Source organism: Mangifera indica, chromosome 3 (genome assembly GCF_011075055.1).
Source record: "Mangifera indica cultivar Alphonso chromosome 3, CATAS_Mindica_2.1, whole genome shotgun sequence".
NCBI lineage: Eukaryota > Viridiplantae > Streptophyta > Magnoliopsida > Sapindales > Anacardiaceae > Mangifera > Mangifera indica.
In genome coordinates, this window is record NC_058139.1 from 11,494,391 (window position 1) to 11,519,193 (window position 24,803).

Consider the following 24,803-nt stretch of genomic DNA (forward strand, 5'->3'; position numbering starts at 1 on the left):
ACAACTTGTATCTCATATGTTGTGGTAACAAAATTGGAAATGGAAGTTGGAAATAAATTAATGAAAACTTTTAATCACCTTCGATAAAAAGGCGATGTCTTTGTCTCACCTCTTTTGCCTAGGCAATAAGACCCTCTTTTGTGCGATTCTCTTTGACAACTTCACTAGCTAAATTGTCCAAAATCTTACCTAGTTTCACCCAATTCACTTTGTGCAAGTTCACCACCTTTTACCTGATAGTTCTTAAAGCCCAAAAAATCCGGAGCCTCTCTTCTCTCATCAATGGTGAAGCTGGAGAAGATGGAAGAAACATAAGCCACTGCTATATAAAATGAAGTGGCCTTAAAATGTAAATGGTTCAAGGGGCTCAAGTAGTGGGTTTTTTTTTTTTTTTTTTAAATAATTCAAGGCAGTGAAAAGAAAGAAAAAAGGTTTTTGGTGGGCATAAATGACAAGACCAGAACCACTGGAGCTGGAGGCGGCTTTTGTACACAGAATATTTAGGTGGTTGTTAACGAGATAACAGAAAAGTTGGTTCAACCATATTGGTTAATTAACAGTCTAAGAAATGTGAAGAATTTAACAAGGCAAGTATGATTTCATGGAACATCAACTTTCTTTCATTTTCACTGACACTCCATTTTAGTCAGGATTACTGTCTATCATACTTTTCTTTCAACTTAATCAACTTTCTTTCATTTTCAACATCAAGTACTGGAAGGGTTTGATTTCCACCTATACTTTTGCTCACTCCTAACTTTTAGGGTCAATTAAATGAATAAAGGATGTGAAAATGTATTCAATAAAACTTCTTTTTAATCAAAATCATGAAATGATAAAAAAAAAAAAGTTATAAGCCTTTTTAAAACAATAAATGACATGAATAACAACCATGCATATTTTTTACAGGTGAATCAATCAAAGCTCCTCACCCAAAGACAATGGAAAAAAATAGAATTTGGTAAATTCGTGTAATCTCTTTGATATGACAAACTCAATCTCCTCTATTTAGAGGAGTATTTTGTACTTTATCTCATGTTTTTACATGACTTCTTATCAAATTAAGATCATTTAATTTTTTTTGAAATAAAATAGAAATAATGTAATTATGTAATTTATATAAGTGTAATTCCGACTCTTACCCTTTTAAATAAAAAGATTGTATAGAGGTAGACGAACCCCTTCCTTTTCAAGGACAAATCTTCCATAATTCATACCGATAAAATTTTTCGACTTCAGAATGGAACATTAAATGTTTCCCTTCAATCAAGGTAACAAATACCAGAAAGTAGAAAAGTAGGGAAGGGCTTGCATGGTAGCACTAGAAAACAGAGTTTTTTTGTTTTTACCTTCAAATGAAAAGGCTTTATGATGGAGAAAAATGCATAAAAGACAAGACGAGCTGAAAAAGTTTCATGGTTGAAACCCATAATCAAGTGAGTAAGTCAATGAGATAACAAAAAAGTCGGTTCATTACGTTGACAGTCAAGAAATGGGAACATTTCAACCCAATATCATGGTGAGTCTCTGCCACATTCTTCACTTCCATTTATTGCAGGTTGGCAGAAAATGACTTTACTAGTATAAATATAATGAATTTGACACTCTTTTCTTTATTTATTAAAACATTTTGCTATTAATTTTTGAAAAATGGTTCTGTCCATCTAAATGTACAGTTATTCTTTGACCCAGTATTACGGTGGTAAGATTAATCGCTAAATTCAAAAACTTGCTCAGTATGGTTAATTTAAACTCAAAAAGGGTCTCGTTCAAACAGGGTCCCCATATATATATTGCCTTGAGAATTCAAGGGGAATTCTCTGTTGCATTGCTTCATATGAATTAAGTTGAATCATCCTAATTTCCCTTTGGATTATCACCCAGAAGGCCTCAGCAAAGTTAGTTCAGTGCAAATGATTCCTAGTAGTGCTGAAACAGAATGCTTTCTGAAACATTTTGAAGATAGATTTCATTCATCAATAGCAATTCAATCATCGGAGGGAGATATCTTGACACAGTACAGCTATATATATGAAAAAAGGTAGTAGTTCTTCAACTGCAATGATCTTTGGTTGGCTATGACACTAACATTCTCACCTAATAAAAAGCTGCCTTCAAGGACATAACAATTAACTTTAAAAGCGCCATATTTTTCATCAGCACAAATGCATGTACATGAGCTAACTATTTAACCTCAATATCTTTTCTGTACAAACAACAACCTACATAAGCCTACACATCACTTCTGCACACAGGGCATGAACCATGTAGGATGAGCCACTTGTCCACACATGCCAAGTGAAATGTGTGCTGGCAATGGGGCAAGCTCCTTGCAACTTCCCCTTTTACAATATCCTGTCATCAACAGTTACTGATCTCATTAATATGCTGCTACCACACACCAATAAAATATTGCTGCAATAGATGATGACTAAGTGAGGACCAGAATTTCCAAAATACCTGCAAGCATATAGAGCAGCAGAGATTTGGTGTTGCCTTGATTTCATCCATGACTACATGCCAAGGTAATTTCTTCAATGACTCTCCTGACAATCCCTTGGATACAGCTTTGCCATAAGCATCACTTACATCATAACTCATGCTAGCAATACTAACCTGCTCATTCCCATACAAATTGATCAACAAAACAAATCTCAAAGATAAATTTAATATCTATAATTAAATTGCTTCACAAGTAGTTGCTACACAATATTTATGATTCTAAAATCAGGAATATAATGACATAACACAGTCATAGACTTTTGACAGGAAGGGAGCATTTATTACTCTTCTTCCACCTTAGGCATCAATGACTAGGAAAAATCTAGAATACCAGAGTGATACTACATCAGCCATAAAACAAGTTAAAAGTCTTTCTGCCACACCTGAAAATTTGCTGTGTCTCATCAATCTGGGCAATTAATTTTAAGTTGGTTGTTAAGTTGGATACTTCAGTTGCAAGCATACAACATACATAACAGCAGTATTTTACATGCTTATGTTGTCCCAGAAACTCGATACTACTCAGGAGTTATGTTTGTCAGACATGGAAACTTGATAACTAATGTACTCCAGAAAGACATTAAAATTGAAAAATAAACTTGCTAGAATCTGTGAAGATCAAATTTACATCAATTTGTCATAAATACCTAAAAGCTAATCATGATTAGTAAAAAGCATCATTGTTCACTAACATTCAAATATTAATGAAAAATACCTTCAAAATTTTAAGATGCACTTCAGAAAAAGCTATAAATTAAATATATACCTGCCAGTGGTAAGCAGCTAACATTGCCGGTGTAAACTGTTCCTCGACAAACCTCCCGCGAAGAAGCTCCTCTATAAAGTCCGCCTGGACCCAAAATGTACATGATTAGTCCATCACTGAACATTAAGACAATAGTTCCTTGCCCAGACTGATACAAGATACAATACTGAAAAGAATTTGGAACTCCACCCTACGTGGTTTTCAACAAAACATCAGAGTGCAAATCATGATCTGCACAATTAACTTTCCTTGTAAACAAAAACAAGTCCATTTATGGGCCTTATCGCTAACTATTATGATTGGTGCAGAAACAACAATAAACCCAGGCAAACGTGCAAACGAAAAAAAAAAAAAATTGATTCATTGATCTAGTTAACTTACCATAGATGATTCGCCCCGAGAACCAGAGCGTTCTAAACACCAGTAAGCACGAGAAGCCTCCAAAACCTCTACAGAGAGTACAGCCCCGGCGATGGCACCGAGTCCAGCTCCCCGTAGCACACCACAATCAGATGCCCTACCAGCAAAAGCGCCTGTAATTGCTCCTGTAAAAGCTCCAGCTGCAAGTAAATACATAAAGATATATCAGCATAGCATCAAAATATATCCACCAAATCGAAACTTTCTAACCCATAAAAGTTCCAGTCTTTAGCAACCCTCAAAATTCATCAAACCTTTCGTATCTGAAACTAAAAGCAAACCAACAAAAAAAAAAAAAAAAGGAAAACCTCGTCTAACTAAAGCTTGAAAATTGAACCCAAAAATCAAAAGTTGTTGCGACCCAGAAACAAAGAGAGCCTAAAAGTCTCGAATATTGTACGGCTGATCAGCTTGCAACGAATCATTTGGTTTCACGCAACTGCAAGAAATAAAGATAAAATATTTAATAAAACTATAAAATCATCAATGTTACCTAGAGCAAAGAGGCCTGTAAGAGTTCCAGAAATAGCGCCAGCGACGAATTTGGGAATCGAGTGAAAAAGGGTGGCGGTTTGAAATTCGAAATCCTCCATGAGCGGTGGAGGTGGAGACGACGCAGAGGTTGAAGAACCGCGTATTGTTGATGTTTTTGGCGGTCACAATGAACGTGAGGTGGGATCACAACCGCAGAGACATTAAAAAAACATGTTGCTTAGACTAAAGGGCATCAAAGGGCAAGGATGAATAAGGGTGTTTTGACTTTTCTTCTTGTTTCGGATTCAGGAAGAGGATAAAAGTTCGAGGGTCGAGAAAAAACGGTGTTTTTGCTTTTCTTTTGTTAATGAAAGAGTGCAATGAAAGGAAGAAGGTGACAGATTCCGAAGAGAAAGGAGCGTGATTAAATTTAGTGCTTAGGCAAGGCAGATTGATCTGATTACATAGGATTGTAAAGATATATATATAGACGTGTATGTGTATCTTATATTTTAATATAATCTTTTGGGTTTTGATAAAGGCCAAACGAATATTTCTCATACAAGGTATGCTGATTTTTTAATTTTTTTTTTTTGTTAATTTTAAAAATTTTATTTATTTATCTATAATAAATTAAAATTAACATAATATTCTAACTTTTAAAAAATTTATTTCATTTTACCTCTTAACAAATTTTAACCTATAATCAGTTAAAATTAATTAACATTTTCTTCCTTAAACCAAATATAAAAAAAATCGCATTTTTCTCCTAAGGTTTAGTTTCAAAATCCGATCATCTTCTCTGGCATTATCGTTAGCCATCTTTCCCTTCCGACGATTCCTCTTCATTCGATGGTTTGTCTCAACTCCATCCTAACCCCTCCGGCATCTAAAGATGTTGTCTAGGAAGAGTTGTCTCAACTCCATCCTAACCCCTCCGGCATCTAAAGATGTTGTCTAGGAAGAAGAATCATCTTCCCAAGGAAAAAGAGTTGTCTCGTCTTCGTTTGTAAAGACGATTCCTCTTCTCATATGATGTCTTTGAATACTAGAGGGGGTTGGGATGAGGGTGAGATAGGTCGTCAAAGAAAGAAAAATTGTCAGAAGAGAGAGACGATTGACGATAACACCAGAGAAAGTGATCTGATTTTGAAATTAAATTTTAAAGGAGAAATATGATTCAGGAAAAAAAAGTTATTTTATTAAATTTAAAGAGGTAAAAAAAATAATATTTAAATTTATTTTTAATATTAAATATAAAATAATAATTTTACTTTTAAAATTAATAAATTTAAATTATTATAAATAAATAAATAAAAATTTTAAAATTAACCCAAAAAAAAAAAAAAAAACTTTAAAAATCAGCACACGTTGGGTGGAAAATAGTCCTTTGGCCTTTGATAAATGCCAACTAAGCTGAAGGCTGAGTTGTTAGATAGCTTAAATTCAATCCACGTTTGGAGAAAATGATGGGTGGGCAGGCAGCTTTTTCTAAGAATGGTTATTGTCATTTTCTGCGTGGAAATTTATGACAGATGCAAACAAAAGAAATCGTGCTTTGCCTGTTTATGCAAATGCTTGTCTTGGCCTAAGAAACGGTGTCGACTTGATGGGTACAGAAATAATAGATTAAATGGCCATGTACCACCATCTAGAAGGCCTGCGCAAAGTCAAATTTTGGTGACGTATTTGAGACCTGCCACTGACTAGAACTAGTAAAAACAGAGAAGAGATGAGGTAGCAAAAATAAATTTCGCTTACTTTTATTGCAATAGGCTCTGCCCTTTGACAATGATTCAAATAAGCTGCCATTGAAAGCTCATTAGTTCTAGTGTAAACAGAAATGCCAAAAAAGCTTGTACAGATATGTTAAGCAATCCATAAGAAATTCAAGAATAAGGAATTTTTTCCTCAAGGAATGTGAAGGACAATTTGCATAGTCCACTAAAGTGAAAAACTTGTTTACAAAGAGGATTTTGGAGTTTCCACTCTGACGTCATATCATCCTTCCCCACTTGAAGCCTGGCAATATAACTTGCCCATTTCATCCGGCCAATACAAAGTATGAAACAGATCCATGTCTCCTTGAAATTGCCAAAGGGTCCTATACGAGACACGAAAATCATGCCAAGTTGTGTTCACATTCATCAGTAAATGTAGTTTCATACTACAGTTATAAGGAATTTAATTCAGAACTCCACAATGGCTGATTTGTTTGAATCCTTGGCACAGCTTAGAGCTGAATTCAGATCACCATTCTCTTGGTAACCCTGGGCGATGGCCCAATAAATGGCAACATTGGGCAGGATACCCATCTTGATCATATCTGCATGCAGCATCATCACATCCAGCATATGCTTGGCTTGAAGATGACCCTGTAACATGACAGTATAAGCGGCGGAATCAGGGCTTAAACCATCTTTTCTCATATCAGAGAAGAACTTACTTGCTCTTAAGATCCTCCCATCATTGCACAAAGCTTGAATAATTGATGTATACATAACATGATTAGGAGAACAATAGCAGGCTCCTCTTTTATCAGTGTTCTCCAAAAACAAATTTATTGCATCAAAAATCCTTCCGCTTTTACAGAGACCATCAATCAAGCAACTAATTGTGAAAACATTGGGGGTGAGGCTGGCCTCAAGCATTTCCTTATGCAGCTGGAGAGCCTTTCTTAAGTTACCATCTTTGCAAAAACCATCAATCAGTGCTGTATAAGCAACAACATCGGGCACAAGGCTTTTAATTACCATTTCTGAGTACAAACCCATGGCAGCCTTCATGTTTCCCACCTTACAATAACCATCAATCAAAGTGGAAAAAGTGATGATGTTGGGTTCAACACCTTTGTCAGTCATTTGAGAGCACACTTCCAAGGCCTTCTTCATATTGCCTTCTTTACAGTATCCGTTAATAAGTGAATTGTATGCCACAGCATTCATAACAACTCCCTCTTTTTTCATTTTTTGATATAAGCCTTCTGCTTCTTCCACTTGACCCACATCGCAGAGACCCTTAATAAGTATACTGTATGTGAATACATCGGGCAAGATTTCAAACTTTTTCATCTCAGAAAAGATACTCATTGCTTCAGACACATTCCCTGCCTTACAAAGGCCATCAACGAAGCAATTATACACAACTATATTAGGAACAACACCAAACTTAGCCATGCAAACGAAAAAATTTCTCGCTGCTCTCAGTTCACCCACTTTACATAGCCCATCTATTAGGCTACCAAATGTAAAAATATTTGGTAGTAAATTATGTCCTAACATTTCTTTATACAAGTCAAGTGCTCCTTTCATGTTGGCCTCTTTGCAATAGCCATCCATTAGAGCATTATAAGTGTACAAATTAGGAAGTACGCTAGATGCTCTCATTAACCTGAAAATACTTTCAGCCTCCATCATCTTACCCTCATTGCACAAACATCGTATAAGAATCGAGTAAATCACCACTGAGGGTTTAATCCCCTTCAGAACCATCTCATCAAACAAACAACGTGCTTTCAAAACATCACCTTCACCACAACAGCCATCAATCAATACACCATACGTGAAAACATCAGCAACAAAGCCACGCGACAACATATCCTCATAAAACTCCCACATGGAATCGAACCTTCTCTTCTTAATCAGCCCATTTAACAATGCATTACACGCCTGAAAAGCAGGCAAAACTCTGATCTTGCGATATACCCACACCGACTCTTCAATGAAACCCATCTCAGAAAATGAAATAATCAACGTCCCGAACACATCGGGAGTGCATTTCGGACTCCGTAAACCGTTAAGAGCATTAAATAGCGCATAACAGACACGATGAGGTTTGCAAGAGTTAAGGAGATTTTCACTGAGGTCTTTCATCAAACATTTAGCCTCTTTGTACAATTTGGCACTGGTTAAGACATGAATCATCGCAGCATAAGGTACAAGATTCTTGGTTGGGTTGAGCCTCTTAGAAGAGTAACTGAAAAGCTTGAGTGCATGGTAAGGAGTACTGGAATTCAGTATAGCATTTGTTAGATTTGAGGGGGACTCTAAGGATGAAGATGATGATGAAAATTTTGAAATTGGTGACGAAGAGATTGATCTTAAAGGGTGATGGATGCAGACAAGAGCTTGTTTCGAAGGGAAAATCTTCAACATTGCTGTGAGTGAAGACTCATGTAGCTTTTACATTCCCGTTTTCAACTGCTTTTCTATAACAAGCATAAAGGATTATAGAGAGAAAAAATGTTTCTCACACAAGCCCATGTACCTATTATTTTGGAAAATAAATTACTGGTTCTCATTCTAATTTATAAGTACCCAATGAAGAAGAAATACGAGCGATAACCCTGAAAATGTTTCATGAAGAGGGCGAAAAACGACGAGCGAGTTTGAGGGTGAGTTTATATATTTAACAAAAGCTTTGAAAAAAATCCTGCGTTTGATAAAGGAAAATATATAAAAAAAAATTGATTCTTGAAAATAGACAAGTGCTTTTCTGAAATATTTAAAAGAACAAAATTATTATGTATCATTTAATTCAGCAGTTCACAAGTCTTGCTAATTGTCTTCCACTGGCGACTCTGCCCGGTGCGACTACTAGGTTCAGAGCTTAACAACAATGCCTCTTCTTACTATCGCAATATGCGAAACAACATCAAGGGCCTCTCCCAAATTCATACACAAATATTTACCAACAGATTTTCCCAGAAAAAAATTTCATCCTCATAACCTGAATGCCCACATATTTTTTGGAAACATCGGTAACCCAAGTATCTATGGTATGCAACAATGATTAGAGGCCATGCGAGGGGTGATATGCCTCAAAAGCAAATGGCAAGAGAAGGTGACGTTGAGCCTAATGAGTTAACCGATTTGTTTCTTTTAAGTGCTTGTGCGAAGACTAGTTTGTTTAGAGAGGGGATTAGGTTCATGGGAGAGTGTTGGCACATGGGCATGGCTCAAACGTGTTTGTTAAGGCGCATTTGGTGAATTTGTTTGCAAAGAAGGGAGGGGATAGTGGCGCTGTTTATGCCCGTAAAATATCCGAGAAAAATGTTGTGAGCCGGAATTCGTTGCTCAAGGCGTATCTGAAGTGCGGAGATATTGATGAGGCACTGAAATTTTTTATGAGATCCAGACGACTATGATTTCAGGGTGTGCTCATGATGGTTTGTGTAAGCAAGCATTGTCCTTGTAGCCCGTGTAGGACTAGACCGGGTGGCTTTGGTTGCAGCTTTTTCAGCTTGTGCTGAATTGGGGGACTTGAAGTTGGGAAGGTGGATACATATTTATATTGAGGAGAATTTTTATGATGGAAGAAGACACTTATAGTTTATTTAAACAATTCACTTGTACATATGTATGCCCTTTGTGGTGAGATTAAAGAAATTTATGAAGTGTTTAGAAAGATGCATCAGAGAAGTGTCTTTTCTTGAACAAGCATGATAATGGGATTTGCAAGGCAGGTTTATGCCCAAGAAGCTCTTGCTTTATTTGCATGCATGCAAAATTTGGAAGCAAAAGAAGCAATACCTGATGAGATAAGCTTGCATGGGGTTCTGTGTGCTTGTAGTGGTGCTGGCTTTGTTGATGACCGACGCTGAATATCTTGAGTGGATGAATTGAAGTTGGGTGATTGAGTCTAGTATATGGTATTATGGGTGCATGATTCATCTCTTGAGCTGTGCAGGGTTGCTGGATGAAGCATGTAGTGCTATTCATAGTATGCCCCTGAAATCATGGTTGCTCTCCTTGGTGGTTGCAGGATTCATTGCGATGCAGAGCTGGCCTCTGATGTGGCACAGAAATTGGCTGTTGAACTTGATCTTGACCATGCTGCTGACAGATCCAGGATTTTTGTTGAGAGAGATCCTTCATTATTTCAATATTATTTATAGTTTAATTTAGACATGTCAATTGGGCCGGGCTAAATGGAGGCCCGGCCTGAAGCATAAAAAAAGGCACGGGCATGATAAAGCCCGACCCAGCACTGTAGAGTGTCGGGCCCTTGGGCTTTAATATTAAGCCCATAGGCCGGCCCGGCCTAACCCAATATTGTTTATATATATATATATATATATATATATATATATATATATATATATATATATATATATATATATATATATATATATATATATATATATATATATATATATATATTTTCCTGGGCAGCATAAGCAAAAGACAACAGAAACAAATTTTGGCTTCTGCTTCAGCAGAAGCAGATTTCTGCTTCTGCCTTGGTCTGGCAGATTTATGCTTCTACCAGGCAGAAGCCTCTACATAATTTAAAAAAAAAAAATTTAAATAAATCTATTTTATTTTTTTTATTTTCACTTTTATTTATAAATCTTTTAATCATTTAATTTCAATTATTTCATTATATTTTCAATTTCATTAACTCTCTTTCGAAAAATATCTAAATTCGTAAATAATAATTATTTATTTTTGAAGAATTCAGAGATTTAAATATAAAAGATGAGTAGATAAATATTATATAGTAGATATATTTTATTTATGTTTTGTAATTTATACCGTATGTAAATTAATTTATTTGTACTATGTTATTAATTTATAATATTTTTCATAATATAATTACGGTATTCCTCCGTCACAAGTGAGGGGTTATAAATAAAATATTCGGGATACTGTTATCGGTTTTAATAATTGAAAAAAATTTATGTTCAAAAATGTTAATTAAAATTTTAAAAAAAAAATTGATTAAATGGGTCGGGCCGGTCCGATTAGGACCCGTTATTATATGGGTTGGGGCCTTTATATTTTAATGGGCCGGCACGGCCCAAAGGCCCGTTAGCCAGCCCGACCCGGCCCATTAACATCTCTAGTTTAATTAGTAAAAACTTAAAAAAAAAAAAGAACCGAGCATTAAACAAAGAAAACAATATTAAAAAGAAAATAAGAGTGACTCATGTTTAGCTTGAATTGTTTCATTTAGTTCAACTTAAATTTATGATTCAAATTGGTAGTTTGAATTTATGACTTGATTCAATTTAAATAAAAAATAGTCTAACTTGGGTTTGACTCTAGAACGTCTCAAATAAAAAATACTCTAATCCGACTTCATCTAGCCAAAATTAAAGGTGGTTCAAATTCAGCTTAAATAAAAATTGATTCGGTTCAATTCAACTAAACACCTTTGGTTTAAGTTTAACTTAAATAAAAAATAATTCAACTCAAATTTATTGAGTCAAAATTAAGGGTGACTTGAGTTTGGTTTGAGTAAAAAATAATTTGAATTGATTTTACTGGAGTTTAACTTGAATTTTTAACTCGAAATGTGGCTTGAGTTTGTGACTCATTAACAAAATGATATCATTTTATCTAAATAATAGGAAAAACCACTGATTTGAGCTATAAATTTGAACTAAACCAAGCTACAAATTTGAATCACTATTTTGAGTTATAATTTCAAGCCGAACCGATCCAAGGATTTGAATCATTTATTCAAACCATGAATTTGAACTTAACTCAAGTTAACCCAAGTCAAACACCTTCTAACTCAAGTTTTGCTTAGTTTAAAAAATGATTTAAATCTTTCTGCTCAAATTCAATTTGAATTTAAATTAAATAAATTCGAATCGAATTGAATCAAATTAAGTTAACTTGGTTAGGATCCTACCCTTGAAAAGAAAAATTAAATGAAAAGGAGGGTTTGATCATGTTGTGATCTTTTGTTACTGTAAAAAAAAAAAAATCTATTTCAATAAAATCAAAACATTTTGGACTTGGCAAATGGTTTGATGAGTTTTTATACAAATTTGATATTTGGGTAATGCACTAACTCAATCCTACACACTAACACATTTGTCTGAATCAGTTTCAAATATTGAATCGGTCTAAATATTGTATTTTCAAATCTTCTCAATTTGAGGGTGGGTTTGAGCTTACCCTAGCAAAGGTCCAGGTCCGCCCTTGGCTGCAGGTTATCTAGTTCTCTTGGCTAATTTTTATGTTTCTGCTACTAGTTGGTATGATGTTGCTGCCATTAGATAGAAGATATGTAGATTAGTGTGAGAAAGCCTCCAGGTCGAAGTTGTGTGCAAATAATAAATGGAGTTGTTCATGATTTTGTTGCAGGTGACTCAACCAAGAAGCAGGCATCCTTTCTATATAAGATGCCAGGTGAGATCACCAGCAAACCTATGTTGGAAGGCTACAAGCCAGATGTATCAGTGTTATTTTCAGTTCAATGAAAACATATTCATCGTATTATTTTATTTTTAATTTAAAATTATTTAATTATATGATAATATATTATTGTTTATACGTATAATACTGTTTTTTACTTGCCGCGGTGCCTAAGAGAGTTCAGTTTTCTTGTCATCGAAGATTTGGATTCTGCTATCCCACCAGGCGCCTTTGCGGGAACAAAAGAGATTCAAAGTGAAGCCCAAATTCAGTGGAGAAGCTCAACAAGGATGTAAAGTTTAAAAAAGTACTTTAAAAAAAAAAAAAAGTTAAAGAGAGTGCACTGGTCTGGTCTCTTTCTTCATTTGAATTTCACGAGCTCTCAGTACATGAAACTTATCCAACAAGTTACCTCTTTAATAAAGATTCGAAATTACAACTCAATCATCCTTAAATAACTATCAATTTCACTCAATCTCAACCAACCTATCATCATTTTTCTGATTGTAACATCATGTCTCTACCCGCAGATAGATCCCAAATCGTCTTCTTCGACGTTGAAACCACCCGTCCCGACCAGGGTCGTGTCATTCTCGAATTCGGAGCCATCCTTGTTTGTCCTAAGACACTCAAGAAGCTCGATGAATACTCTACTCTCGTCCGACCGACAGATCCCTCTCTCATTGCCTCTCTCGCCGCCCGCCGTAATGGAATTACTCCGGAAGCTGTCGCCTCTGCCCCTTCCTTTGCCGAAATTGCCGAACGTGTCTATGACATTCTCCATGGTCCGTTTAAAGTTCGTAGGTTTTTTTTTATAATTTTGGAAGCTATTTAAAGTTATTATTTTTTATAATGTGGAATTGATTGTGTCTTGTGTGTAGCGAGGATATGGGCGGGCCATAACATCGAGAGCTTTGATTGTGAAAGAATAAGAGAGGCATTCGCTGAGGTGGGCCGGGCCGCTCCCGAGCCGAAGGACACGATTGACACCTGGGCTTTGTTGACGCAGAGGTTTGGAAGGAGAGCCGGTGACATGAAGGTAATATTTACCGACACTTCTTTCATTCAAGTTTTTCATATAATTCTAAATTCACTATTTATACGTGAATTAATGCCTGTTTTGGGACATTTTGATGTTTATCTGAGTGATTTATATTATTCTGAATTAAGGTTCTTAATTTTGTTGTCAATGGACTGTATTTTCGTGGAACACTTATTTGGTATGAGAGAAAGGCAGGGGAAGGGTCGTCTCATGGTTGGGATAGAATGTGAGATAGAAGAAGGTTTTAGCTTTTTATGATTTGATTTTCCTGGGAGATGTTTAAAAATTTGTTTGATTTGGTCATTTTGCTTTCATATATAAGAGGGATTGCATTCTCACATGTGGATAGGTGAAATGGTTTTTCCTCTGCTCTTTTTTGCCTTTCAGAGCCCTCCTTCATTTGCTGTTGTAGAAAGTCTTAATGTATATGACTATTTTATGCCTTCTAAATTCCAAAATCCTTCTCATTAAAAACTTTTTCCAACGCCATATTAGATGCCTGTTTGGCTTCTAACACGCTATAGACCTGAAGTCTTTTTAATGTAATCCATAGAATTGTAAACCCAGCAACTGCCCTTGTTTTTAGACACCTCTGAATATTGCTTCTATGTTTTAGCCTTTATTAGATATCTTGCAATTAAGTTCTTGATATCTCATATATTTTTTCTAACATGAAATTGATGGATATCTAACTTGCACTCGGGTTTCAGGGTAACTTGATTGTATTATATTTTAAGTATTTTTATTACTGTTGACTTTTTAATGTTGATATGTTAATTATCTGTGAAGCTGGCCACTCTAGCAACCTATTTTGGGCTTGGGCAGCAGAAACATAGGTATTTTGACAGCCCGCAAGTGATTATTTTCATTTGTTCTCCCCTTCTCCTTGAGATAATAACTTTTGCCATTTTCTCTCAGGAGCTCAGATGATGTCCAGATGAATCTTGAAGTTCTCAAGTACTGTGCAACAGTCTTGTTCTTGGTAATTATTTAGTTTCTAAAGCAGCGAGACTTACTTTATCTTAGTTGTTAGCCCATTGAAAGTTTATGGTATTACCTTATCTGCCAAATTTCAATTAGTGATGCATCGCTTCTATTTGCCATCCAATGAGTTTGGCATTCTCTGTTGCTAGTTCATCTTGTTGCAATGTCTTTTCACATTGGGTCAGAGCAATATTGCATGCACACAATGGATAGAATGCTTTCAGAACTTTGATGAACACAAAAATCATCCTTAAACTACAGTGCATTAACCTGCGATGTCTTCAAAGTTTACTTTAATCTAAGCTTCATGCTGCACAACATAATAATGTCATTATGCACCTTTATTTTATTTTGCTCTGATAATAACTATATTATGGTATATTAGCTTGCAAGTTCTACTGGTATGGTATCTGTGTTTTTTTTAGTGTCAAATTTTTTAAGATTATTAAATATAACATGTTTTGAAATGTTATGACAATTCTCTTTTTTATACGATCATACAAATGCACTTTATCTTTTTCTTTTCCTTTTTTTTTTTTTTTTTGTATATTTAGGCTAATTTTAGTTTTGATCTATAATGACTTTGAATGAGTTCCCAATGGGGGTGGATGATGTATTTGCATGTTTCATAAGATTGCTTTTGTAACAATTAAACTAACTTTATCATACTTGCAGGAATCAAGCCTCCCAGACATATTCACAGCCAACAGCTGGGTTTCCGCTAATGCTAGTACAAGAAGTCGAAGTGATGGTAAACCATCAGCAGAGGGGACAAGCCAAAACCTTAGTATGCCCTCTTCAAGACCTAAGTTTGAAGATGCTCCAAATTTGTCCTCCCCTAATATAGGAACAGGGGAGGACCTTCCTATATTATCTTTGGTAACTCACAGAAGAAGGGAGGAGTTCTCTGATTCAGTCGTGGCTAATCCAGAGCAAACAGATTCTTTTGATACGGGCAGACTTAGCAATCAGATGGAAATTGAATCCCTTCAACCGGATGTCACCATGGAAGAAAAGACAGAATTGGTGTCTCCTAAGATGAATTCAGCAGCTTCTGTTTTTGAGGTTTCAAGTGACCAAAACGCATTTATAGAACCTGATAAAGTTTCAATTCCTAACATCAGTGCCTGTTTCGTGCCACTGTTTCATGGTGGTCAAATTCAGAAAATTAAAATATTTCACAGATATGTTTTGCAGCTTTTTTGTGCTCGTTTGAGAGTAAGATTTGGAATAAGTCCGAAGTTTGTTGATCCTGCTGGTTGGCCACGGTTGAATTTCGTGGTTGACATATCTCCAAGTTTATGTGAGGTTCTGGATGCATGTGATAGTGTTGTGCGTGAATTGACTGTGGATTCTGACTGGCGGCCTGTTGTTTCCAGAAAAGATAGCTTCGTCAACTATCCCACGGCAAGATTACAGTAAGTCTTTCCCCTTATTGGTCTCGTTCATTTTTTAATTATGATAAGTAAAATGAATGATTGCTTCAAATAGCTGTCCATGGGAATGATCATACTTTTACACATGCTTCTGGAACCTAGAATAACTAATATATTTCTCCTTGTGTTAGCTGATGATACACTAATATTTTGCTTCAGTGTTAATTAGTCTTCCTTCTTCATGTACTGTGAATGCACCTAATCAGAGGTGTCGTCTCTTTGTTTTGAACAGTATACCTACTGTCGTAAGTGGCAATGTTGCTCAATATGGCACAGAGATATACCAGAAAGAACCATCTGGGACTGAACGCAAGCTTGTGTTTGAGAAATTTGATGCAGCAGAACTCAATGACTTGTTCCAACCAGGTACCTTTGTGGATGCATTCCTTTCCGTGGAACCATATGACTATCAGCAGAGTGGAGGCAGTGGAGGCATCCGACTAATGGCAAAAAGGTTGATTATCCATTCTAAGTGATGGAAGAAAATGATTATCTGATGGATACCTGGTCTGCTGCAGGTTTGACGGTAACCTGGACTGCTATTCTCTGCTCTTCAGAGAGCTCTTTCATATTCAGCTCTGGATCAACGAAGCTGTTGTGTCTATTTTGTGTGAGTTTGTTGGACTTGTTGTAAATGATGGATTGTGTTTTGGCTTAATGTTATAGAGTGAGTGGATTGTATTTGAGACACAATGAAATGCAAATCAAAATTTTCTGTAATTTGTTGTGAAATAAACCAAAGGACAGAACCTAATAGAAAGACAATACTTAACCCTATGTTTCTACTGGATCAACTACACAACCATTACTTCTCTATGTATAACTCCAACAGCTACCTTCAAATTGCATTATCCTCCTGTTTCTCAACTTCATTTAATTTAGATCTTGTCTGCCTATATATTATTATCTTGCTACCACATTCAAAACATGTTATCTTGTCGTTATCTTGATATTCAAATCTGTGTGCAACACCTGGATATAAGTGCATTATCTGTACTTCAGCTTGTGATGAATTCCTCTTGTTGCCTTTCCTATGGTATACCCGGGTAATGAGAGGTCTATCAATACCTCCAATGAGTTTCACCTTGTGCTCAAGGTGAAAGTGAGGAAAGTTGCTAGTGCTTAAATCAAATCGCTATCAAGTACTCTTGCATGGTAGCAACCCCTCCCATTGAATAAGAACGTCTAACAAATCTTGGACATTTTGTCGCACAACCAAAACCTCCTAAGGAACAACTTGTATTTCCAAATCATCAATCAAACATGATGGCAAAGGTCGATTGCCATAAAGGGGCCAATCGCCTTTTTAAGTTGAGAGACAAGAAATATAGAGTGAATGCAGGCATGTGGAGGCAGAGCTAAGCAATAAACAATATGACAAATTTTTTTGATAATCACATGAGGTCCATAAAATCGAGGCCGAAACTTTTTATTCAATCGGGATGCCAATGAACAAAATCTATAAGACTGAAGTTTTAGGAAAACCCAATTTCTTAAGGAAAACTATACTTTTTCATAGAGATACATCAACATATTTTTTTTATGCAATTTTGAGCTTTCATTAATTTTTCTCTAACTTATCTAAAATAATCTCCTCAAATATGCCTCAAGGCTTTGGTTGACCACTTCTGTATATTCATCTGACTATGGGTGGTAAGCCAAACTAAATTTAAGCGAGGTTTCAACCATTTAGAATAGTTCTATCCAAAAGGTGTTAAGGAATACACAATCATGGTCAGAAACTATGGTGCGAGGGAACTCATGCAACCTCACAATGTCATGAACAAACAACTCAACAACTTGTTTGATGGTATACGGGTGTCAGAGTGGAATGAAATGACTATACTTGGTGAGCCAATCTACTACTACCATGATAGTGTCAAAGTCATGGGATTTTAGTAAGCCCTCTATGATATCTTCCTTCACTTGAGTAGGAATGAGTAGTGGTTGCATCAGCTTGGCTGGTCAGAGAGCATCGTATTTGTTTCGTTGGCAGACTTCGCAAGCCTCTATAAATGTCCTAACATCTTTTTCAAGCCCTTCTCAAAAGACCAAAGCAGAGATCCTTTTGTAAATCCAAAAAGACCCTAAATGATCCTCCCGGGGAAGAACGCAGATCCCTCAGTAGTTTTGGAATGAGAAAAGAATTCTTGGGCACCACCAATTGACCTTTATAAAATAAAGCACCATTTTTTAGAGAGTAACCTGGGTGAGAATCTGGCTGTCGTTTTAGGTCCTGGACTATGCCTTATAGTTTTGCCATCAGTTGTGATCTCCCCCATGAAATTGTCTATAGAAACTGGCTAAAATGTTGAAATGCTATCCTTCTTGTGTGGGTCTGAATTTCTTCGTTAGATAATGTTTGAACTCTCTCCAATCAGTGATCGGTCTTCGCGTTTCCTCCCACTGCAACCATGTGAGAGTCGGACCATCCATACAAATGGCTGCCATCAGAACCTTATCTGCGTCTCTGATACCATTAATGGTGAAATACTGCTCAACTATGAAAATCCACCCCGACAGATTGCCTTCTTGGAACATCAGCAACTCAACTCTTTTAAGGTGACATCATAATTACATTCATGAAGATATAATTAAATATCAAATTATCATTTATTTAAATCATAATTATATTCACGATGAAACAATTACTATTATATTCATAGATTTTAAATTTCATATTTTTTACATACATTGAAGATAACAAAATATATATTAATTCATCGTATTTTGAAATGTATCAAATATAGAAAAATTAAGAAAATATTTAAAAAATATTAATTTTTCTTGTTTGACCCTTTGGCTTGATAATGGATAAACATAGTCTGCTGCAGGTTTGAAGGTTACCTGGACTACTATTCTCTGCTCTTTAGATAGCTCTTTCTTATTCAACTCTGGATGTTGGAAGCTGTTGTGTCTATTCTGTATAAGCCTGCTGGAGTTGTTGTACATGATGGATTGTGTTTTGGCTCAATGTTATAGAGTGAGTTGAACAAGATTACAGTCCCAACCCAAGTGTTCTGCAATTTATTGTGAAATAAACCAAAGGATAGAGCCTAATTGAAAGACAATACTCAAATAAACCAAATGAATGCTGACTAAAACCTGTTAGCCTCCCCCTAGGCCTAAGCCCCCAAATAACCCCTTTAATCTTTAATGTTTCTGTTTGATTGATCAACAACACAACCATCACTCCCTATTTATTGCTCTAGCAGCTACCTTCAAATTCCATTATCCTCCTACTTCTCAGCTTCATTCAATTTAGAACTTATCTCCCTATTTGCTATTTTCTTGCTGCCACATTCAAAACATGTCATCTTGTCATTACCTTGATAGTTAAATCAATAAAATTATATGTACTTATTTTAAATACACAAACATGTATATATTTATATGTATCATCATATAATTAGATGATTTTAAATTAAAAATAAAATAATATTCAATCATGTAATAACACATATAAATATGTATATATTTATATACTCAAAATAAATATATATAGTATTACTCTATTCAAATCTACGTGCACAATTTTATTTTAGTTTATTGGCATTGAGTCGGGCTTAATCAAATGGGCTAAGGCCCAACTGTGGAGTGTAATTTGTCAAGTCGAGGGGAGACAATAAACCTAACATGAAGCCCAAATTCAACGAGGATGTAAAGTTTACAAAAGTGTGGAAAGGAGATGACAGATTTTTTTATACAGAGGAGGCTCTTATCCAAATTATTTTAATTTCTATCTTTATCAGGGGTCTAATTAAATAAGGCCAAAGACTTATCTTCACCCGGGGTTTGTTGAAATTCCAAACTACTATATATTAAGTATTAAAAATTTAAATTATTAAGATTAATATAATTAATTAGTTTTACAAATAAAATCATCTATTAACTAATAATTAATTTTAATAGTTCATGATAAGAATTTAGATTTATAATATTTAACAGATTAAAAAATTATATATATTTATTTTATATACATATTTAATATATAATATTATATAATTAAATAATTTTAAATTATAAAAAAAAATTAATTATTATATATTTAAAACATATACATAAAATATTTGTCTAACAGGGTATCTGTTAGGATTTCAACAAACCTTGTACAAGTCTTCCGGCATTAAATAAAGAGCTGTAGTTAAATAATACTTGTCTCAAAATTGGAAACCATCCAAGCTCTTCGTCTTTTACCGCTCTTTCGATAACAATCGGACGTTTAAATAGAAAGAGAGAGATCACTAGAGAGGGAGAAAGTTTTGGGAGGAAGAGGTTGTTGACAATAGAGCTGGAGATAATATCGAAGATCTCAAAACGAAACCTCAAGATGAAACAGTTATTTTTTAAAATTTAAATTAAAGAAAATTTTTAGTTTTTAAAGTTTAAGGAGATAAAAATATATTATATTTTAGTTTATTTTTAATATTATAAAAAAAATAATAATTTTATCTTTATAATCATTAATTTTAACTATTTATGAATAAATATTTAAGATTATTAAAATTAAAAAAAAGAAAACTTGGGAATACCGCATTCCTAGGGTGTGAAAGTCCTTTGGCCTTTATAAAATTATGACGTGAAACTGGTAAACTGGAACTATAAAACGTGCAGATTTATGCTTAGGAGCAGGCAAGTCCGCATTGCATTGTACTATTTCTTGGAGACGTGCAGAGATGTAGCTAGGGTTTGGACAAAACCTAATGGTTACTTACTACAACATGTCTTTCGTGTACTGTACATTAACGCAACGAATTATTCCTAGTTTAATCCCGCAGCTCTCCTTGTTAGCACAAGAAGAAGGGATGGATACGGGAAACTTATCCACCAAGTTACCTTAAAAAGTCGAAATTATTATTATTACTCAATCCTTCTTAAATATCTGTCAATTTCACTCAAATCAACCCGTATAATTTTTCTTTTTCTTAGTCTAGCATCATGTCTCTCCCAGCAGATAGATCCCAAATCGCCTTCTTCGACGTTGAAACCACCGTCCCCACTCGACCGGGCCAGGGTTTTGCCATTCTCGAATTCGGAGCCATCCTTGTTTGTCCTAGGAAACTCGAGGAGCTCCATAGCTACTCAACTCTCGTCCGACCGGCCGATCCCTCTCTCATTTCCTCTATCTCCGTCCGCTGCAATGGAATTACTCCGGACGCCGTCGTCTCTGCCCCTTCCTTTGCTGAAATTGCCGATACCGTCTACGACATTCTCCATGGTCCGTTTAAAGTTCACAATTTTTTTTTTTTGGAGTTATTTAAAGAAGTTGGTTTTTTCATGTGGAATTGATTGTGTTTTTGTGTGTAGGGAGGATATGGGCGGGTCATAACATTGTGAGGTTTGATTGTGCAAGAATAAGAGAGGCATTTGCGGAGGTGGGTCGGGCCGCCCCCGAGCCAAAGGGAACGATTGACTCCTTGGCTTTGTTGACGCAGAGGTTTGGAAGGAGAGCTGGTGACATGAAGGTAATATTTACCGACATCTCTTTCATTTAGGTTTTTCATATAATTATAAAATTCATTATTTGTACGTAGAATTAATGCGTCTTTTGGGACCTTTTGATGTTTATCTGAGTTATTGAGTATCCATTAATGTTTTCATTGTGTACTTTTATATTATTCTGAATTAAGGTTCTTATTTTTGTTGACATTGGACTATATTTTCATGAAATGTGTGTTTGGTATGAGGGAAAGGCAGGTACAGGGTTTGTTCATGGTTGGGTAGAATGTCTGATAGAAGAAGGTTATAGCTTTTTATTGTGTGATTTTCCTGGGAGATGTTTAAAAATTTGTTGATTTGGTCATTATACCTTAATATATAAGAAGGATTGAATTCTCACACGTGGATAGGTAAAATGGTTTCTCCTCTATACTCTTTTTCGCCTCTCGGTTCCCCCCTTCATTTGCTGTTGTAGAAAGTCCTAAAGTATATGACCATTTTATGCCTTCTAAATTCCTTAGTCCTTCTCATTAAAAACTTTTTCCAAAACCATATTTGATGCCTGTTTGGCTTCTAACATGCTGTAGAGCTGAATGTTTTTTTTTTAATGTAATCCACCGAATTGTAAACCCAGAAAGTGCCGTTGTTTTTGAGAAACCTCTTAATATTGCTTCAATGTTTTAGCCCTTATTTGATATCTTGCAATCAAATTCCTAATATCTATATATCATATCTAACATGAATTGATGACTATCGAACTTGCACTCAGGTTTCAGGGTAACTTGATGGTATTATATTTTAGGCATTTTTTATTACTGTTGACTTTTTAACGATGATAAGTTAATTGTCTGTGCAGATGGCCACTCTAGCAACCTATTTTGGGCTTGGGCAGCAGAAACATAGGTATTTTGACAGTCTGCAAGTGATTATTTTACTTGTTCTCCCCATCTACTTGAGATAATAACTTTTGCTATACTCTCTCAGAAGCTTAGATGATGTTCGGATGAATCTTGAAGTTCTCAAGTATTGTGCGACAGTCTTATTCTTGGTAATTATTTAGTTTCTAAAGCAGTGAGACTTCTTCTTAGTTGATAACCCATTGAAAGTTTATGGTAGTACCTTATTTGTCAAATTTCAATTAGTTTTGCAATGCTTCTATTTCCCATCCAATGAGTATGGCGTGCTCTATTGCTAGTTCATCTTGTGCACTGTCTTTTCACATTGGTCAGAGCAACATTGCATGGAGACAATGGATAGAATGCTTTCAGAACTTTGATGAACATGAAAATCTTAAACTGTATTCAAACTTTTCTCTATTCTATATGATCGCACAAGTGTGCTTTTAACTTTTATCTTTTTTTTTTTTTTGTATATTTAGGCTAATTTTAGTTTTACTCTATAATGACTTCGAAAAAGTTCCCAATGTGGTGGATGATGGACCTGCATGTTTCATAAGATTGCTTTTGTAACATTTAAACTAACTTTACCATACTTGCAGGAATCAAGCCTCCCAGACATATTCACAGCCAACAGCTGGGTTTCCCCTAATGCTACTACAAGAAGTCGAAGTAATGGTAAACCATCACCAGCGGGGACAAGCCAAAACCTTAGTACTCCCTTTTCAAGACCTAAGTTTGAAGATGCTCCAAATTTGTCCTCCCCTGATTTAGGAACAGGGGAAGACCTTCCTATATTATCTTTGGTAACTCACAGACAAGGGGAGGAGTTCTCTGATTCAGCCGTAGCTAAGCCGGAGCGAACAGATTCTTTTGATATGGGCAGACTTAGTGATCAGATGGAAACCGAATCCCTTCAGCCAGATGTTAGCATGGAAGAAAAGACAGAACTAGTGTCTCCCAAGATGGATTCAGCAGCTTCTGTTTCTGAGGGTTCAAGTGGCCAAGATGAATTTATAAAACCTGATGAAGTTTCAATTCCTAACATCAGTGCCTGTTTCGTACCACTGTTTCGTGGTGGTCAAATTAAGAGAATTAAAATATTGCACAAAGATGTCATTTTGCAGCTTTATTGTGCTCGTTTAAGAGTAAGATTTGGAATAAGTACAAAGTTCGTTGATCAAGCTGGTCGGCCGCGGTTGAATTTTGTGGTTGACATATCTCCAAATTTATATGAGGTTCTTGATGCATGTAATAATGTTGCACATAAATTTGCCGTGGATTCTGGTAGTAGCTCTGACTGGAGGTGTGTTGTGTCCACAAAAAATGGCCCCTTTAACTATCCCACGGCAAGATTACAGTAAGCCTTTCCTCTTATTGGTTTCATTCCTTTTTTTCTTTTTTAAATTATGATAAGGAAATGACTGAAATAACAAAAAAAATTTAAATAGCTGTCCAAGGAAGTGATCATAGTTTTACACATGGAATAGCATGCTTCTGGAACCTAGAATAACAAATATATTTCTCCTTGTGTTAGCTGATGATACACTAGTGTTTTGCTTCAATGTTAATTAGTCTTCCTTCTTCATGTACTGTGAATGCACCTAATCAGAGGTGTCTTCTGTTTGTTTTGAACAGTATACCTACTGTCGTAAGTGGCAATGTTGCTCAATATGGCACAGAGATATGCCAGAAAGAACCATCCGGGACTGTACGCAAGCTTGTGTTTGAGAAATTTGATGCTGCAGAACTCGATGCCTTGTTCCAACCAGGTACCTTTGTGGATGCATTTGTCTCCTTGGAACCATATGACTATCAGCAGAGTGCAGGCATCCGAGTAGTGGCAAAAAGGTTGATTATCCATTCTGAGTGATGGCAGAAAATGGTTCTCTGACATCACCAGCTATCTAACCTTTCAACTAGGTAGACTGACATGTATATAGAAAATTGATTTTCATTTATAGGAGATGACATTGCTGATTGACATTGAACTTAAATATTCATCTGTAAATACAATTAATTGACCATTTATTTTAAAAGTGATGTTGCTGGTCTCTCTCTCAACTCTTCATATATGTTTTACCCGGTTGAGGAAGAAATTTCCAAATATAGATGCATCTGAAAGTGTTTTTATAGTATAAAATCTTGGCGGATGCTAGTAATTTCAACTGTAGCTCGTCATTTATTGACATGGAGCTCCTTGGTGCGTCTTTGATAGACAGGATGTTACCATTTTCATAACCACAATAAGTTAATACCAAAGATGTCGGCACTATTTCACTTTCTTGACGTTATGGTCGTCTCATTTTGGAAGGCTAGTGCTCTGAATCCATGCTTGGATATTTGCAGGGCCGCAGGCCTGAAAATAAAGCCCAGAAGAACCATTGACATCCACGGCGTAATAAAAAGAAAATGACACAAATAGACGTAGTGCAATGATGATTTTAAGCCAAAAATGTCAATGCAAAATGAGTTTAGCACTAACAAATTTTCTCTAGAGAGAAAATTATATGTTCCCACCCAAGGTTTTATGCTCCCCCCTAAAATTCAAAAACTGCAAAATCCTATAATACAAATCCTCATATAATGTCACATGGCTAAATCATCGTATTACCCTTAACAAATCTCACCTTAAATAAAATTATAGTGTTACTTCTAAAATGATCAATGACAATTAGTCTAACTCCGATCATC

At 35.6% G+C, this 24,803-nt stretch overlaps 4 protein-coding genes across 5 annotated transcripts; 2 read left to right on the top strand and 2 right to left on the bottom strand.

Moving 5' to 3' along the window:
* Positions 1–2,007: 2,007 nt before the first annotated feature.
* Positions 2,008–4,629, bottom strand: LOC123210283 (NEP1-interacting protein-like 2). Its single transcript, XM_044628547.1, has 5 exons — positions 4,182–4,629; positions 3,650–3,828; positions 3,269–3,352; positions 2,461–2,616; positions 2,008–2,355 (listed from the first exon to the last, which is right to left on the bottom strand). Exons 1-5 carry the CDS (start codon positions 4,279–4,281, stop codon positions 2,233–2,235), a joined length of 642 nt encoding a protein of 213 aa, XP_044484482.1. The 5' UTR covers positions 4,282–4,629; the 3' UTR covers positions 2,008–2,232.
* A 1,402-nt stretch (positions 4,630–6,031) lies between these two features.
* Positions 6,032–8,577, bottom strand: LOC123210748 (pentatricopeptide repeat-containing protein At5g61400). 2 transcript variants are annotated; one of them, XM_044629221.1, is made up of 2 exons: positions 6,609–8,577; positions 6,032–6,537 (listed from the first exon to the last, which is right to left on the bottom strand). In XM_044629221.1, the coding sequence occupies exons 1-2, from the start codon at positions 8,314–8,316 to the stop codon at positions 6,413–6,415; spliced, it is 1,833 nt and encodes a 610-aa protein (XP_044485156.1). In that variant the 5' UTR covers positions 8,317–8,577; the 3' UTR covers positions 6,032–6,412. The 2 variants fall into 2 exon arrangements, with proteins under 2 accessions (XP_044485156.1, XP_044485155.1); XM_044629220.1 differs by having other exon boundaries at positions 6,032–8,576.
* A 4,075-nt stretch (positions 8,578–12,652) lies between these two features.
* On the top strand, positions 12,653–16,494 carry LOC123211789 (protein NEN1-like). Its single transcript, XM_044630685.1, has 6 exons — positions 12,653–13,097; positions 13,194–13,351; positions 14,144–14,190; positions 14,273–14,336; positions 15,014–15,756; positions 16,007–16,494. Exons 1-6 carry the CDS (start codon positions 12,827–12,829, stop codon positions 16,248–16,250), a joined length of 1,527 nt encoding a protein of 508 aa, XP_044486620.1. The 5' UTR covers positions 12,653–12,826; the 3' UTR covers positions 16,251–16,494.
* A 4,010-nt stretch (positions 16,495–20,504) lies between these two features.
* Positions 20,505–24,163, top strand: LOC123211787 (protein NEN1-like). Its single transcript, XM_044630684.1, has 6 exons — positions 20,505–20,992; positions 21,082–21,239; positions 22,070–22,116; positions 22,198–22,261; positions 22,712–23,469; positions 23,748–24,163. Exons 1-6 carry the CDS (start codon positions 20,713–20,715, stop codon positions 23,980–23,982), a joined length of 1,542 nt encoding a protein of 513 aa, XP_044486619.1. The 5' UTR covers positions 20,505–20,712; the 3' UTR covers positions 23,983–24,163.
* Positions 24,164–24,803: the final 640 nt, after the last annotated feature.

Coding starts and splice junctions, on each gene's coding strand:
- LOC123211789 (XM_044630685.1), top strand. CDS start 12,827: ATGTCTCTACCCGCAGATAGATCCCAAATCGTCTTCTTCGACGTTGAA. Junction 13,352..14,143: donor GGAGAGCCGGTGACATGAAG/GTAATATTTACC, acceptor TTATCTGTGAAG/CTGGCCACTCTAGCAACCTA. Junction 14,191..14,272: donor CTTGGGCAGCAGAAACATAG/GTATTTTGACAG, acceptor ATTTTCTCTCAG/GAGCTCAGATGATGTCCAGA.
- LOC123210283 (XM_044628547.1), bottom strand. CDS start 4,281: ATGGAGGATTTCGAATTTCAAACCGCCACCCTTTTTCACTCGATTCCC. Junction 3,829..4,181: donor TACAGGCCTCTTTGCTCTAG/GTAACATTGATG, acceptor ATTTACTTGCAG/CTGGAGCTTTTACAGGAGCA. Junction 2,617..3,268: donor TAGCTGCTTACCACTGGCAG/GTATATATTTAA, acceptor GGGAATGAGCAG/GTTAGTATTGCTAGCATGAG.
- LOC123210748 (XM_044629220.1), bottom strand. CDS start 8,316: ATGTTGAAGATTTTCCCTTCGAAACAAGCTCTTGTCTGCATCCATCAC.
- LOC123211787 (XM_044630684.1), top strand. CDS start 20,713: ATGTCTCTCCCAGCAGATAGATCCCAAATCGCCTTCTTCGACGTTGAA. Junction 21,240..22,069: donor GGAGAGCTGGTGACATGAAG/GTAATATTTACC, acceptor TTGTCTGTGCAG/ATGGCCACTCTAGCAACCTA. Junction 23,470..23,747: donor TATCCCACGGCAAGATTACA/GTAAGCCTTTCC, acceptor TGTTTTGAACAG/TATACCTACTGTCGTAAGTG.